The 13,238-nt window shown below is 47.9% G+C and overlaps 2 protein-coding genes across 10 annotated transcripts in view; one reads left to right on the top strand and one right to left on the bottom strand.

Annotated features, from left to right (window-relative positions):
* HSD17B6 (hydroxysteroid 17-beta dehydrogenase 6) overlaps positions 1-560 on the bottom strand; it is a 68,367-nt gene extending 67,807 nt beyond the window's left edge. For both annotated transcript variants that reach the window (XM_077913443.1, XM_077913444.1), the window contains exon 1: positions 146-560. The gene's annotated coding sequence lies outside the window, so the exon portion shown is untranslated. The remainder of the gene's footprint in view (positions 1-145) is intronic.
* On the top strand, positions 126-12,528 carry NACA (nascent polypeptide associated complex subunit alpha). Of its 8 annotated transcripts, none has more exons than XM_077913429.1 (9): positions 126-286; positions 1,007-1,169; positions 3,740-8,956; positions 10,121-10,206; positions 10,385-10,462; positions 10,964-11,110; positions 11,752-11,880; positions 12,096-12,218; positions 12,404-12,528. In XM_077913429.1, exons 2-9 carry the CDS (start codon positions 1,100-1,102, stop codon positions 12,416-12,418), a joined length of 5,865 nt encoding a protein of 1,954 aa, XP_077769555.1. In that variant the 5' UTR covers positions 126-286; positions 1,007-1,099; the 3' UTR covers positions 12,419-12,528. The 8 variants fall into 8 exon arrangements, with proteins under 8 accessions (XP_077769555.1, XP_077769559.1, XP_077769556.1 ...); XM_077913430.1 differs by having other exon boundaries at positions 129-286; positions 1,098-1,169; XM_077913428.1 differs by having other exon boundaries at positions 278-417; positions 1,098-1,169.
* The last annotated feature ends 710 nt before the right edge of the window (positions 12,529-13,238 follow it).

The raw sequence follows: 13,238 nt of genomic DNA, 5'->3' as shown, positions 1-13,238 counted from the left end.
CATGCCTGGACGCGGCGGACGGGAAGGGCCGCAGAGCTCGGGACGACCGGTCCCGCCAGGCCGACGCGCCGCGTTCCCAGCTCTTACCCTTATTTAGACCTCGTCCCACCTCCACCCGCGAACACTCGGACGGGTCACCCGTTACCGGAAGTGACTGCGGCCGCTCCTGACCCGGAATCGCATTGTGGCCCCGCCCCCGCCGCCAGGCTTCCTCCTGCAACAGGCGTGGGTCACGCTCTCGCTCGCTCTCTTTCCGCCGCCATCTTGGTTCCGCGTTCCGCGCACAGTAAGTCCTGTCTTCGCCGCTACTCTCTATCCGCAGCCATCCGCCTTTCTTGCGGACTAAGCCGGCCCGCGGCCTGAGAGCTAAGGGCAGCCGGAGGCTCTGCAGGATGACTGGGTCCCCGCTCGGCCCAGGGAAGTGTGGCCTTGGGGCCTCCGGACAAAATGGGGTCTGCGGTTGACGTCCTGGCAAAAGCAGGGCAGGGGGCCCGCGCGCCGGACCCGCAGGCCGAGGCCGGGGAGAGGAGAGCCGCTGCGGTGTTGGGGGCGGAAGCGGAGCGCGTCTGCGGCTGGGGCCGGCCTCACGAGACCTAAAGGAGGTTAAGGGGGTCACAGCCTGGGAACAGCCCCCCCGCGCACACGCACACGCCGTTAATTGTGGCAAGCGAGTGCGGGGACCTAAGGCGCGCGATGTCGGCCACCGGGCGTCCCGGCGGCGTGAGCGGCGGAGGGGAGGTGCTGCAGGGCAGCGTCCGAGGAGCCTCTGCCTCGGCCCGAGAACGCGGTGGCGGCTGTCGCCTTTGTGGGATGTGGAGTGCGGTGTGAAAGGAACTCCCGGGCGCTAGCAGGCTGTGCCCTGCGGAGTGAAGAGAGGTAGAGGAAGGTGATCCGCTGGATCCGGGATCGGAGGCTCGCGGCTTCTTGTTTACGTATTCCTGGCTGCTGTGGGGAAGATTGTCCCCAAACACCCTGATGGTTTTGTTTGTTTGTTTTTTCTTAACAGCCCTTCGCAGAGTTTTTAAAGGATATTTGACTCTGGGTTGGGTAGCAGAACGGATCCCAGTCAATTCAGGCCTCCTTTTTATTCCCTTCAGAAATGCCTGGTGAAGCCACAGAAACCGTCCCTGCTACAGAGCAGGAGTTGCCACAGCCCCAGGCTGAGACAGGTAGGTCCCCCCCCCCCCTTACTGTGCATTAAAATGTACGATTGACCCTAAGAGCATTCGGTGGGTAAAACGAGGTCTTTGAGGGTTAACTCCTTGACGATGGCTGTAGCTTTACCAGGGAGGAGAATCCATGGTATTAACTGCTGTCCTGGAGGGACGTAATTAGGGAATGGAATATAAACCGTATATTTAAGATCCAGGAGCATTAAAAGCCCCCTGGCCTGCTTTGTAGTGTATGACAACTGCCTCACAGACTGTTCTGCGGAACCAACCCTCAACCCACAGAGAAAAACCGAGCGGGGAAGGGGCTTGGTGATTCTTACTTATTGGAACTGGATGACACACTTGCAGGCCAAGGAGACCTGAGCTTTTGTGAAGTTCCAGCCAGCAAGTTGCATCAAGGTTTTAGATGGCAGAGTTTGGCACTGTGCCTTCATCACATGTCTGGATGAGATGTGTGCTGGAGGTAAATGTGCCCCGCTGGGCCCCCCGCCCTCCTAGGTTGGTTAACTCACTTTATGGGTTGGTGCTAAGATGTTTCTAGTGTGCTGGAATAGTGCCTGCATCAACAGCTTGCCTGGAACCCAAAATTGAAATAAGACTTTTCCTTTGCTCTTCAGCTTTGAAATTGATGGATATAAACGTAGTGTAAAGGCAAGTCTTGAATTCTGGTTAAAATACTTCTCTAGAAAACTTGAGAGGTATTGAAAAATATTTAATGATATTCTTGCTGCGTCAGTTGTGTTGAAATAAGGAAATCTTCAGGCTGTAACTTCCATACTCATTTTTTCTTAATGCAAAATTTTTTTTAAACTCCACCTGTCACTTAAGGGCAATTTCTTTCTTCTTCTGGAATTAAAATAGAGTTGTTTATAGTTGAAAGCATTGAGGTTCTCTCTCCCCACCTGTCTGATTTTAGCAGCTGAAGGGATTAATACAGCTGCTAGAAAAGAAAGGGAGGGGGCCTCTAAGCTAGTGAACAAGCTATATGACATCCTTGAAGTTCAAGGGACTTAACAGAAGGAGAAAATAAAGGACTGGTCTCTAAAGATCCTGTAATTCAGTGCTAACCAGAGCCTTATTGAACAATTTGGCTTTACAAATGTGGAGACTGAAATTCAGATGAATGTAGAATAATCTGGTTTCAAGCCTCAAAACAAATGCTATTTGCTTTTGAAGTCATTCTTAGTGCTGTTAAGTTTGTTTCTGAATAGTTTGAGCTTGCACAATAGGTTTTGTAATACTAAGGTAGTACCAGTGGTAAAACATTGAATTTTTTCTTTCAACAAATGCGAAAACTAGCCCCGGGAATTGGTTATGGTGTCTAAAGCAAGAAAATTGGGCCTTATCCTATTTTGAACTCTAGTCAGAAGAAACATTCTAAGTTTCAAATTGTGATTAATATGTTTGGAGGCATTTGCACCTTAATCCTAAGACTTTGACCTACCTACTCTCCGGGAAAAACTGATTGGGCCACTTGTCTTTTCTCTCACAATTTCAGGATTACTGGTTGAATAAATTGTGAATTTTTATCATTCAGAAAATCTTTTGCTGAGCTTTACTGTAGTGTGGAACATTGGTCTATTTTGGCAGGATGACATACTTATCCAGATTAAGGGGTGGAGAGCCAATATATTCTCCACTCCAATTCCCTACTTCCAAAATAGAACCACAGTCTGGTTTAACAAGTTGGGCTACGATTTCATAATAGAGTCCCTACCCTTGTGACTAAACTCTCTCCCTGGCAGTCTGATTCATCTTAAATTGATGTCTGAAGAGCTAACTATACCTAGGAGAGTGTGTAGGTAGAGATTATGAAGTACATCCCATTTGTGGTTGAGTTGGGTTTTTTTTTGTTTGCTTGCTTGCTTGTTTGTTTTAGGGGAGTAGGTAAACAGGCACAGGGAGGCAAAGTGACTTAGTATTTAATAGTTCATATAGAATTGTACGTCGACACCACCTTCCTAAAACTTTGTTCTACGAGTCAGATTTTTCTTGACCTAGTAAAAGCCTGAGCATATAAAGACTTAGGTTTGTTTGTTGTTTCATTCATATCCAACTCCCATCATCACCAGTCCCTACTTTCCTTGTTCCAGTTTTCAATATGTGGTTTCAGTTTGTCATCCTTGACAGTAGAGCAGCTATCCTAGTGGTATTCTATGGCCTGAAGAGATACTTTGGGTTTGTTCAAGGAGGGAAGGGAGGGCAAATCTGACAAAGGGTGGAAAGCATGGTATTCCCAACCCACTCCTAGGCCTGGTGCTCCCCCATTTAGAGACTAATAGGCTGCTTAGACTGTTATCTCCACCTTAAAATAGTTTGCTTCTTTTTGGTAGAACTTGGGAAATGTGGGAGATGGAGAGAGGGATGTATTCTTATTCAACCATTGAAGTATGTTTGGGGAGGTTGCTGTTGCCTGTCACCTTTGTCTAATCCTGTGTGGTGACTTTCATTCTCAGATTAAAAATTCTGTGTTTCCTATGAGGCATGTTGTACCAAGTTGGGCTGCATAACTCACCTTTGTTTTTTTCCTTCCCTTTTTTATTCCCCTTTTTGCTTTTCTCCTCCAGCTGTGCTTCCTGTGTCTTCAGCCTTGAGTGTCACTGCTGCCTTAGGGCAGTCTGAATCTACCCTTCCCCCTCCTTGTTCCCTGGCCCCCCAGCAATGCCCTCTGGCAACCCCTAACCAGCCTTCCCCATTCCCTTCTCCCTCTGGTGTTGTCTCAACCCCTTTGGAAGCTCCTTTTCCCCAGTCATCCTCTGGGACAGCCCTGCCTTTGGGAGTTGCCCATTCCCCCACTGACACCCCAGCTTTCCTACCCAACCTAAGAGGGCCTCCCATCTCCCCAGCTGCCTTAGCTCTGGCCTCTCCCATGATAACTCCGACAAAAGGTGCCCATTCCTCTTCAGCTCCCTTGGCACTGGTGGCCTTGGCTCCCCACTCAGTTCAAAAGAGTTCTGCTTATCCACTTAACCCTCTTAGTTCTCCTCCTTTGATTGCTGTGGCTGAATCTGGGTCAGTGACATCTCTGTCCCCTCCCATTGCTTTCTTAGATCCAAAGACCTGTCCTATTCAAGCTCCCTTGCAGGTAGACCCTAATCCAAAAGGCACCCCCATCCCTCCAGGTATCGTCAGTACTGTACCTTCCCATCTTGGAACTCCCTTGGCCTCTGTTCAGTCTGGAGTAGCCTCAAGTCCTCAGATGCCACCCATCACTCCTCCTCAGTTCAAAGACATCCCTGTTTCCTCAGCTCTGACTTCTCCACAAAACCCTGAAAGCCTCAGCCTAAAGGGACCCCTTAGTTCACCTGCTGTGTTATCTCTTTCAACTCAGTGTCTATCTGTGGCTCCTAGTATCCCTCCAGTTTCCCTCACTTCTCCAGGCTCTCATCTTACACCTTTACATCAGAGTTCTCTTGGTTCTCCTCTTCAGACCTTAGGTCAAACAGGCCCTAATGTTTTGTCAAATCCTAAAGTGGATGCCATTTCTGCAGATCATTCTCCCATAGGGGCCTCTTATCCTTCTCAGAGATCTGTAATTCCTCCACTGCCTTCTAGAAATGAGGTGGCTCCTGCTGCTATGGCTACTTTTCCAGTGGGGGCTTCAGCTTCCCCTCTGGCTCTTTCTGTTGACAAAGATCCCTCTGCCATCATTGACATAGCCTCCTTTTCTGGCTCAAGTGTAGATACCTCTTCTCCATTATCTCCTACAGGCTCTGTCATTCTCAAAGGCTCTCCTAATGTCACTCATCCTCAGCCTTTGGTGACCCAAATTCCTCCTCCAGGGAGTCCAAGCTTGAAAGAAACTTCTGTTTGTTCTGTTGCAACCACCCCATTTGTTATGACTAACCTCTCTAAAATTTCTGCAGCACCTACTACCTTTGAAGTGACTACTTGTGTGTCTCCTCCAACTTCATCAGGTCCCATAAGTAATAAGGACTCAGCTTCCCATGCTTCCTTGGTTATGGCTCCTGTGGCTCCCAAAGAATTTTCTATTCCTCAAGTGACCCCTCTGGGAATACCAGTCTCTCCTCTGTCAGCCCCTGAGAACCCCAAAAGTCTCCCTGCATCAGCCTTGGTAAAGTTACCAACACAAAAAGATCTCCAAACTGTACCTCTCTCTGCTGTTGGAACCCCTGCTTCACCAGCCCAGGCAGGACTTCCTACCAAGAAAGACTCTACTCTAATACCACTGGCCCTGGCAGCCCCTAAAAATCTCCCCGCTCCCCAAAGTATATCATCATCTCTGGAGAGAACTCTTTCTCCTGAAGCCACCTTAGCAAAGAGAAACCTTGTAGAGCCTCTCTCTGTAGTTACACAAGCCAGTACTGCTCCCTCTCCTCTGGATGTTAATTCTCCAACCTCTGTAATCAAGACAGATCCTTGTTCAAGCACAGACTCCTCTAGTCTGCTTCTCAAAAGTTCTCTCACTACCCCAGCCGTAGCTACATTTCCTTTGGAACATGATGCCGCTGTTGGGGTGGTCCCTACAATTACCAAAGATGCCTCCACTCCTGCCGCTAAAGCCAGCCCTAATCTAGGAGATGTCTCTTTAGCTCATAAAAGCCATCCAGATAAGAAGGGTAGTTTCACTCTTTCTGTTTTACCTTTGGTTCCTCCAGCGTCGGAAAGTTGCCCTGTGGCTTCAGCTGTGACTTTATCCTCCCAGAATGTTTCTGCTTTTCCAGCTGCCATGGCACTAGCCCCTGAAATTCTCAAGTCTGAGCCCTTTCCCTCTCTTCCTCATGGTACAAAGAAAGTTCATGGTATTTCTCATACCTCAGCATTGGCACCTGTGGCTTCCTCTCCTGAAAGGCACCCAACTAAGGACTCTGGTCTTTCTGTTAATGCATCTTCTCAAGGAACTTACTTAGGTGACTCCTCATCTCCTTTAGGGACTAAGGTGTCTCCTCAAACTAAAAGACGTCCAACCAAGAAGGGTTCAGCTCCTACTACCTTAACTCTTTCTCCTTCTCTTTCTAAAAGTGTTCCTGCTATCCCTGATACTCCTGCTGGAAATCACTCATCATCCCCTGTTTCTCCGGTTGAAGCTTCCTTTCTTCCAGAGGCCAGTCTTTCCCTTCAAGCCCCTAAAGGGTCACTGGCCAAGAAGCATTCACCCACTCCATCCCCTAGAGAGACCTCAGATACCCCATCTCCCAAAGAGGCCTCCATTCCTCCAGCTGTGGTTCCTTCCTCCCCCAAAGGAGCCCCAGCAACCTCATCCCCCAAAAAGGCCCAAGCGGCTCCAGCCCCCAAAAGAGGCCCGGCTACTTCATCTCCCAAAGGGACCCCTACTGCCCCAGCAGTGACTCCTCCCTCCCCCAAAGAGTCCCAAGCAACTCTAGCCCCCAGACAAGCCACAACTCCTCCATCTCCCAAAGGGGGGCCAGCAAGCCCATCCCCTAAAGAGACCTCCACTCCCTCAGCTGTGGTTCCTTCTTCCCCCAAAGAGTCTCAAGCAACTCTAGCCCCCAAAAGAACCCCAGCTAACCCACCTCCCAAAGGGACCTCCACTGCCCCAGCTGTAGCTTCTCCTTGCCCCAAAGGGGGCCCCACAGCCCCATCCCCAGAAAAGACCTCCACTCCCTCAGCTGTGACTCCTTCCTCCCCCAAAGAATCTCCAGATACCCAGTCTCCCAGAGGGGCCCCCACTGCTCTAGCTGTGGCTCCGCCTTCCCACAAAGGTGGTCTAGCAACCCCATCCCCAAAAGAGACCTCCACTCCCTCGATTGTGGCTCCTTCCTCGCCCAAAGACTCTCAAGCAACTCCAGCCCCAAAAAGAACCCCAGCTAACCCACCTCCCAAAGGGACCTCCACTCCCTCAATTGTGGCTCCTTCATCCCCCAAAGAGTCTCCAGCAACTCCAGCCCCAAAAAGAACCCCAGCTACTCCACCTCCCAAAGAGGCCCCCACTGCCCCAGCTGTGGGTCCTCCTTCCCCCAAAGGAGGCCCAGCAACCCCACCCCCTAAAGAGACCTCTACTCCCTCAAGTGTGGCTCCTTCCTCCCCCCAAAAGTCTCCAGCTACCCATCCTCCCAGTGGGGCCACCACGCCTCAAGCTGTACCTCCTTCCTCCCCCAAAGAGTCTCAAGCAACTCCAGCCTCCAAAAAAACCCCAGCTACCCCACCTCCCAAAGGGGGCCCAGCAACTCCATCCCTTAAAGAGATTTCCACTCCCCCAACTATGACTCCTTCCTCCCCCAAAAAATCCCCAACTACCCAGTCTCCCAAAGGGGCTCCCACCCCCCAAACTGTGGCTCCTCCCTCCTCCAAAGAGTCCCAAACAATTCCAGACCCCCAAAGAGCCCCAGCTACTCCACCTCCCAAAGGGGGCCCAGCAACCCCATCCCCTAAAGAGACCTCTACTTCCCAGGCTATGGCTCCTTCCTCTCCCAAAGAGTCCCAAACAACTCCAGCCCCCAAAAGAGCCCCACCTAACCCACCTGTCAAAGGGGCCTCCATTGCCCCAGCTGTGGCTCCTCCCTCCCCCAAAAAGCCCCAAGCAACTCCAGCCCCCAAAAGAACACCAGCAGCTCCATCTCCCAAAGGGGGACAAGCAACCTCATCCCCTAAAGAGACCACCATTCCTCCAGCTGTAGCTCCTCCCTCCCCCAAAGAGTCTCAGGCAACTCCAGCCTCCAAAAAAGCCCCAGTTACTCCACCTCCCAAAGGGGCCCCCACTGCCCCAGCTGTGGCTCCTCCTCCCAAAGGGGGCTCAGCAGCCCCATCCCCTAAAGAGATATCCACCCCTTCATCAGTAGCTCCTTCCTCCCCCAAAGAGTCTCCAGCTAACCAACCTCCCAAAGGGGCCCCCATTCCCCCAGCAATGACTCCTTCAAAAAATGCCCCAGCTACTCCACCTCCCAAAGGGGTTCCCCCTCCCTCAACTGTGGCTCTTTCCTCCCACAAAGAGTCTCTGGCAACTCCAGCCCCCAAAGGGGCCCCAGCAACCCCATCTCCCAAGGGGGCCTCCATTCCCCCAACTGTGACTCCATCCTCTAAAGGAACCCCATCCTCCAAAGGTGCCTCAGCAACTCCATCCCCCAAGAGAGCCCCAGCTACCCCATCCAAAGGTGCCCCCACTTCCTCATCTGAGATTCCTCCCTCACCCAAAGAGGCCCCTATGTCTCCAGTTTCAGTCACATGTCCCTTGGGGTCCGTTGCCCCTCAGGCTTCTAAAGGCCTACCAGTAAAGAAAGGCTCTACAGCTCCCTCTGAGAAAGGTCTCCTGGCCAAGAAGAATTCTGCTTCACCTGTGTGCCCAGATCCCTCAGCTAAGAATGGTACTAAAGGACCCCTTTCTACAGAGACCATTTCTGCTCAGAAAGTCTCTTCAAAGACTCCCAAAACCCTCCCTGTTTCTCCGTTAAAAAGCAAAGATTCTTTTCATTCCCCAAAAAGCCCTTTGGCTCTTCCTCCTGAGTCTCTGATGTCTCCTCCTCTAGCAACAGTTTCCTCTGAGAAAGTCCTTTCCAAAGCTGGATCAGCACCTGTCTCTCCAGCACCCACCCCATCAGTCTCTCTGCCTCTCCCTCCCTCCCCAGTCCCCCCTCTGCTTCCTAAACAGCAATTTCTGCCGTCCTCACCTGGGCTGGTGCTGGAATCACCCTGTAAGCCCTCAGCCCCTGCTGATGAGGATGAGCTGCCGCCTCTGATTCCCCCGGAACCAATCTCGGGGGGAGTGCCTTTCCAGTCGGTCCTCGTCAACATGCCCACCCCCAAACCTGCTGGGATCCCTGCCCCAACCCCCTCTGCCAAGCAGCCTGTTCTGAAGAACAACAAGGGTATTTGCCTTGGTTTGCTGTGTGCATGGTGTGTCGCCCACACCCCTCCTGGGGCTACCCACCAATACTAACCCTAGGATGCGCCGCTTTCTCCAGTATATCTGCTTGTGTTTGGACATAGAACATAGAGTGATAATTTTAAATGCAAAAGCTCTAGGAATGTGTAACAATCTTGGTTTTCATCACCTCAGATAGTCTGTTTTGTATCATCATCTATAATACAGTCCAAGCTAACTACGAATCTGCCATCTTTTCTACCTGAATGATCTGACATTGAAAACCAAGACCTATTAGGCCTTTTAATTTGCTCTAATCTCTACCACATAACTAACCTTGTCCCTGGGCCTGGGATTTGCTAAAATGTTGGGAAATATGGAAGTACTTGAATTTCTTTTCACATCTTCGATTTAGTAATGACCAGTGCCCAAGGGACTTCCTTTTCAAGACTTTTTTCCTAGCCTGAGAATGGTGCAGGTGTATGCTTTTTTTCTCTCAGTAGTCTTTATTGATGCTTGGCCTTGTGATTGAGGTAAATGTAAAATATGTAAATTATATTTGGAAGAAATGGGAGAGGTCACAGGATAGGCTCTAACAGAGGTGACTGTTAGAATTGTAGGTTGGCAATCATTGAAAATCATCAAGTTATATTGATGAAACCAAATTGCTAGGGTAAGTAGTTTGAAAGTAAAGCTGAATGTGTGTACACAACTGCTTCTGGCCTTCCCCAAACCAATATAAAGGATGAAGGGAAAGTGTCCTCCCTGGTCTACTTCCACAATGTAATCTTATTTATCTGGAGATACCTTGTCTGCTAGAACCTTTGGGGGGTGGTTGGGCTGTTGGGTAGAATTTGGAGTTATATAGGTCATTGGTGTTGGCGTGTGCCAAGTGAAGACCTTAAGAGAAAGGAAGCAGTTACAGTTGATAAACTGCTTGGCTGTAACTAGTTATCACCTCTTATTTCTGGGGCTGGGTCTTTAATGGATGTGTACACACTAGTTTAGCTAAGTTGGAGGCTGTCAGGCTGGCTTCACACAAGTCAGTTGGTTTACATTTAACTTTGTGAGGTCTAGCATAAGCCAGTGACCTTTAATCCAGGCAGGCTGTGGTGAGGTGCCTCCTTATAATCTATTATAAAATAATAAAAGTTATTTGTCATCTCAGGGTCTGGAACAGAATCTGACAGTGATGAATCAGTACCAGAGCTTGAGGAACAGGATTCCACACAAGCAACCACACAACAAGCCCAGGTGGGTATTCTCTTACTTGCTGGTCAAAGTACTTGAGTCAAGGAAGCATTGGAAAACGAGGGTTGAGAGCTGACTTAAATATTAGGAAATGTGAACCTTAATAAACGGAAAACCTCATGGGGATTCTGTTATCCAGGCCTTATATTCCAGTTTACTCATAGCTGTTTTATCTTCTTAGCTGGCAGCAGCAGCTGAAATCGATGAAGAACCAGTCAGTAAAGCAAAACAGAGCCGGAGTGAAAAGAAGGCACGAAAGGTAAGATTTTTTAAGTTACAAACGATGATTAAAAGTTATGATGAAGCAGCTTTAGAGAGGAGGAACCATAGTAGTAAAATCATACTTAAAGTGATAGAAATTACTATGGCAAAAAAAAAAAAAAAAACAGGAGTCCTGAAAACCAATTCAGTATTATATAAAGTTAGCCTAGGAAAAGGCTTTGCTTTGGATGTAGTTATTACTATGTTTTTTACTTTCTAAAGCTACTTCTCTTTTTTTTTTTTTTTTTTTTTAATATTTTACTTTATTTACTCATTTATGTGAAAGCGAGAGCTCACACACGAGCAGGTGGAGGGGCAGAGGGAGAAGCAGACTCCCCACCAAGCGCAGAGCCCGAAGTAGAGCTTGATCTCATAACCCTGAGATCATGACCTGACCTGAAATCAAGAGTTGGACATGCAACCATCTGAGCCACCCAGATCCCCCTCTGAACCTGCTTCTAGAGAAGTTAAAGATCTGATGTTCTTTTCTATTCCTTAGGCTATGTCCAAACTGGGTCTTCGACAGGTTACAGGGGTTACAAGAGTCACTATCCGGAAATCTAAGAATATCCTGTTTGTCATCACAAAACCAGATGTCTACAAGAGCCCAGCTTCAGATACCTACATAGTTTTTGGGGAAGCCAAGGTAAAGAAAGTTTTCTTGGATGTGCTCTAGACCACGGTTTCTCAACCTTAGCCCTATTGATACTCCGTTGGATAATTCTTTGGTGTGGAATTTGGGATAAGGTAATTCTTTATTGTAGAAAAGCTTTCCTGAGTGTTAGAGATGTTTAGCAGCATCCTACCCAGTTGTGATAACCAAAAAAAAGATCTCAAGACATTGATGTCCCTTGGTGACAAAACCACCTCCTGGTTGTAAACCACTGCTTTATACCTAAACTGCTTTTTTTTTTTTTTTTTAAGAGTTTGTTTGTTTGTTTGTTTGTTTGTTTATGAGAGACAGAGAGAGCAGAGATGCAGGCAGAGGGAGAAGCAGGCTCCATGCAGGGAGCCCAATGTGGGCCTCGATCCCGAAACTCCAGGATCACACCCTGGGACAAAGCCAGACACTCAACCGCTGAGCACTACCCCCCCCCCCCCCAACTGTCCCTAAACTACTTCTCTTTGTACAGTGATCTGTAATCTTGGTGAGGGCAAGCATTTATAGCCATATAGTAAGTTACCCTGAAATGGTTTTAGAGTGAGAGTTTAGAAAAGATAAAAATGATGTATTTCATTTACTGCAGACTGATCTATTTACATAAATCTGTATTTTCTGCCCTATAGATTGAGGACTTATCTCAGCAAGCACAACTAGCAGCTGCTGAGAAATTCAAAGTTCAAGGTGAAGCTGTCTCAAACATTCAAGAAAACACACAGACTCCAACTGTACAAGAGGAGAGTGAAGAAGAAGAGGTATATAGGGAAATCTTTTATACTTTTCATCCTCTCCAGATAGTAGTATGTTTGTATTGATGAGTGGATTCTGTATTGCTTTAGACTATCTAATTCAATGGAGTTCAATAGTTTCTGAATTATATTATCTAGGTTCAAGAGACTCCTGACTCCAAAGAACTACTGGAGTTGTTCTTGGCCTTCTAATTTATTGTGTATTTTTTTCCCTCTCTTAGGTTGATGAAACGGGTGTAGAGGTTAAGGACATAGAATTGGTCATGTCACAAGCAAATGTGTCAAGAGCAAAGGCAGTTCGAGCCCTGAAGAACAACAGTAATGATATTGTAAATGCTATTATGGTAAGTGTCCAAACCTTTATTCCTTGACTTCTGCCCCGACCAGTTATGGGTGACTTTATTTTCTCTGTTTAATATTAGCCAGTTAGGAAGCTTCATCCCAAAGCCTATTCTGAGTTACTTCATATTTTAATGGCCTGAATTCTCAATTTGCGTATTACTACTGCTAATGATCTCTTTTCTTACAGGAATTAACAATGTAACCGTATGAAAACGAGGACTTTTTTTGGTGTTTCAAAAGAATAACTGCAGCTTGGTTTGAAATTTGTACTGTTTCTATCATTAATAAAGTTATGGCTTCTTGTTGGATGAACTCAGTGGGTGCTTGGTCTCTTCCCCCCTCCCCCCACCCCACCTCCCAAAAAAAACATGAAGGTTCTAGAATGAAAAATCCATAATTACTCTTCAGACCTCAGCTTTAGTTGAAAAGGTTTAAAGCCACATATTCCCCACTTAAAATCTCAGTCTTTTTGACTCTTGTAAGAAGATGCTATATTAGGCTGTTAGGACTGTCTTGTCTTCAGAGAATACAACTTACATGTAAAGTTTCTCCTTTCCATTTTCTTTCCCAGGTGTTAACTGTTAGCAAATCCTGATTCTTTTTTTATTTTTATTTTTTTTTAAGATTTATTTATTTATCCATTCAAAGAGAGCAAAGAGAGAGGCAGAGGGAGAAGGAGGCTCCATGCAGGAAGCCCAACGTGTGGGACTTGATCCCGGGTCTCCAGGATCACACCCCGGGCTGCAGGCGGCGCTAAACCGCTGTGCCACTGGGGCTGCCCGTGACTCTTCTTTATTTGATAATCATCAGCCTCTTTTCTGGCCTACAATCTTTTTTTTTCTTTTTTCTCTTTTTTCTTTTTTCTTTTTTGTTTTGTTTTGATGATAGTCACACAGAGAGAGAGAGAGGCAGAGACACAGGCAGAGAGAGAAGCAGGCTCCACGCACCGGGAGCCTGACGTGGGATTCGATCCCAGGTCTCCAGGATTGCGCCCTGGGCCAAAGGCAGGCGCCAAACAGCTG

This window comes from Canis aureus, chromosome 11 (genome assembly GCF_053574225.1).
Source record: "Canis aureus isolate CA01 chromosome 11, VMU_Caureus_v.1.0, whole genome shotgun sequence".
NCBI classification, from domain to species: Eukaryota; Metazoa; Chordata; class Mammalia; order Carnivora; family Canidae; genus Canis; species Canis aureus.
Note: the sequence above shows the minus strand (reverse complement) of the source record. Positions and strands in the feature narration are given on the sequence as shown.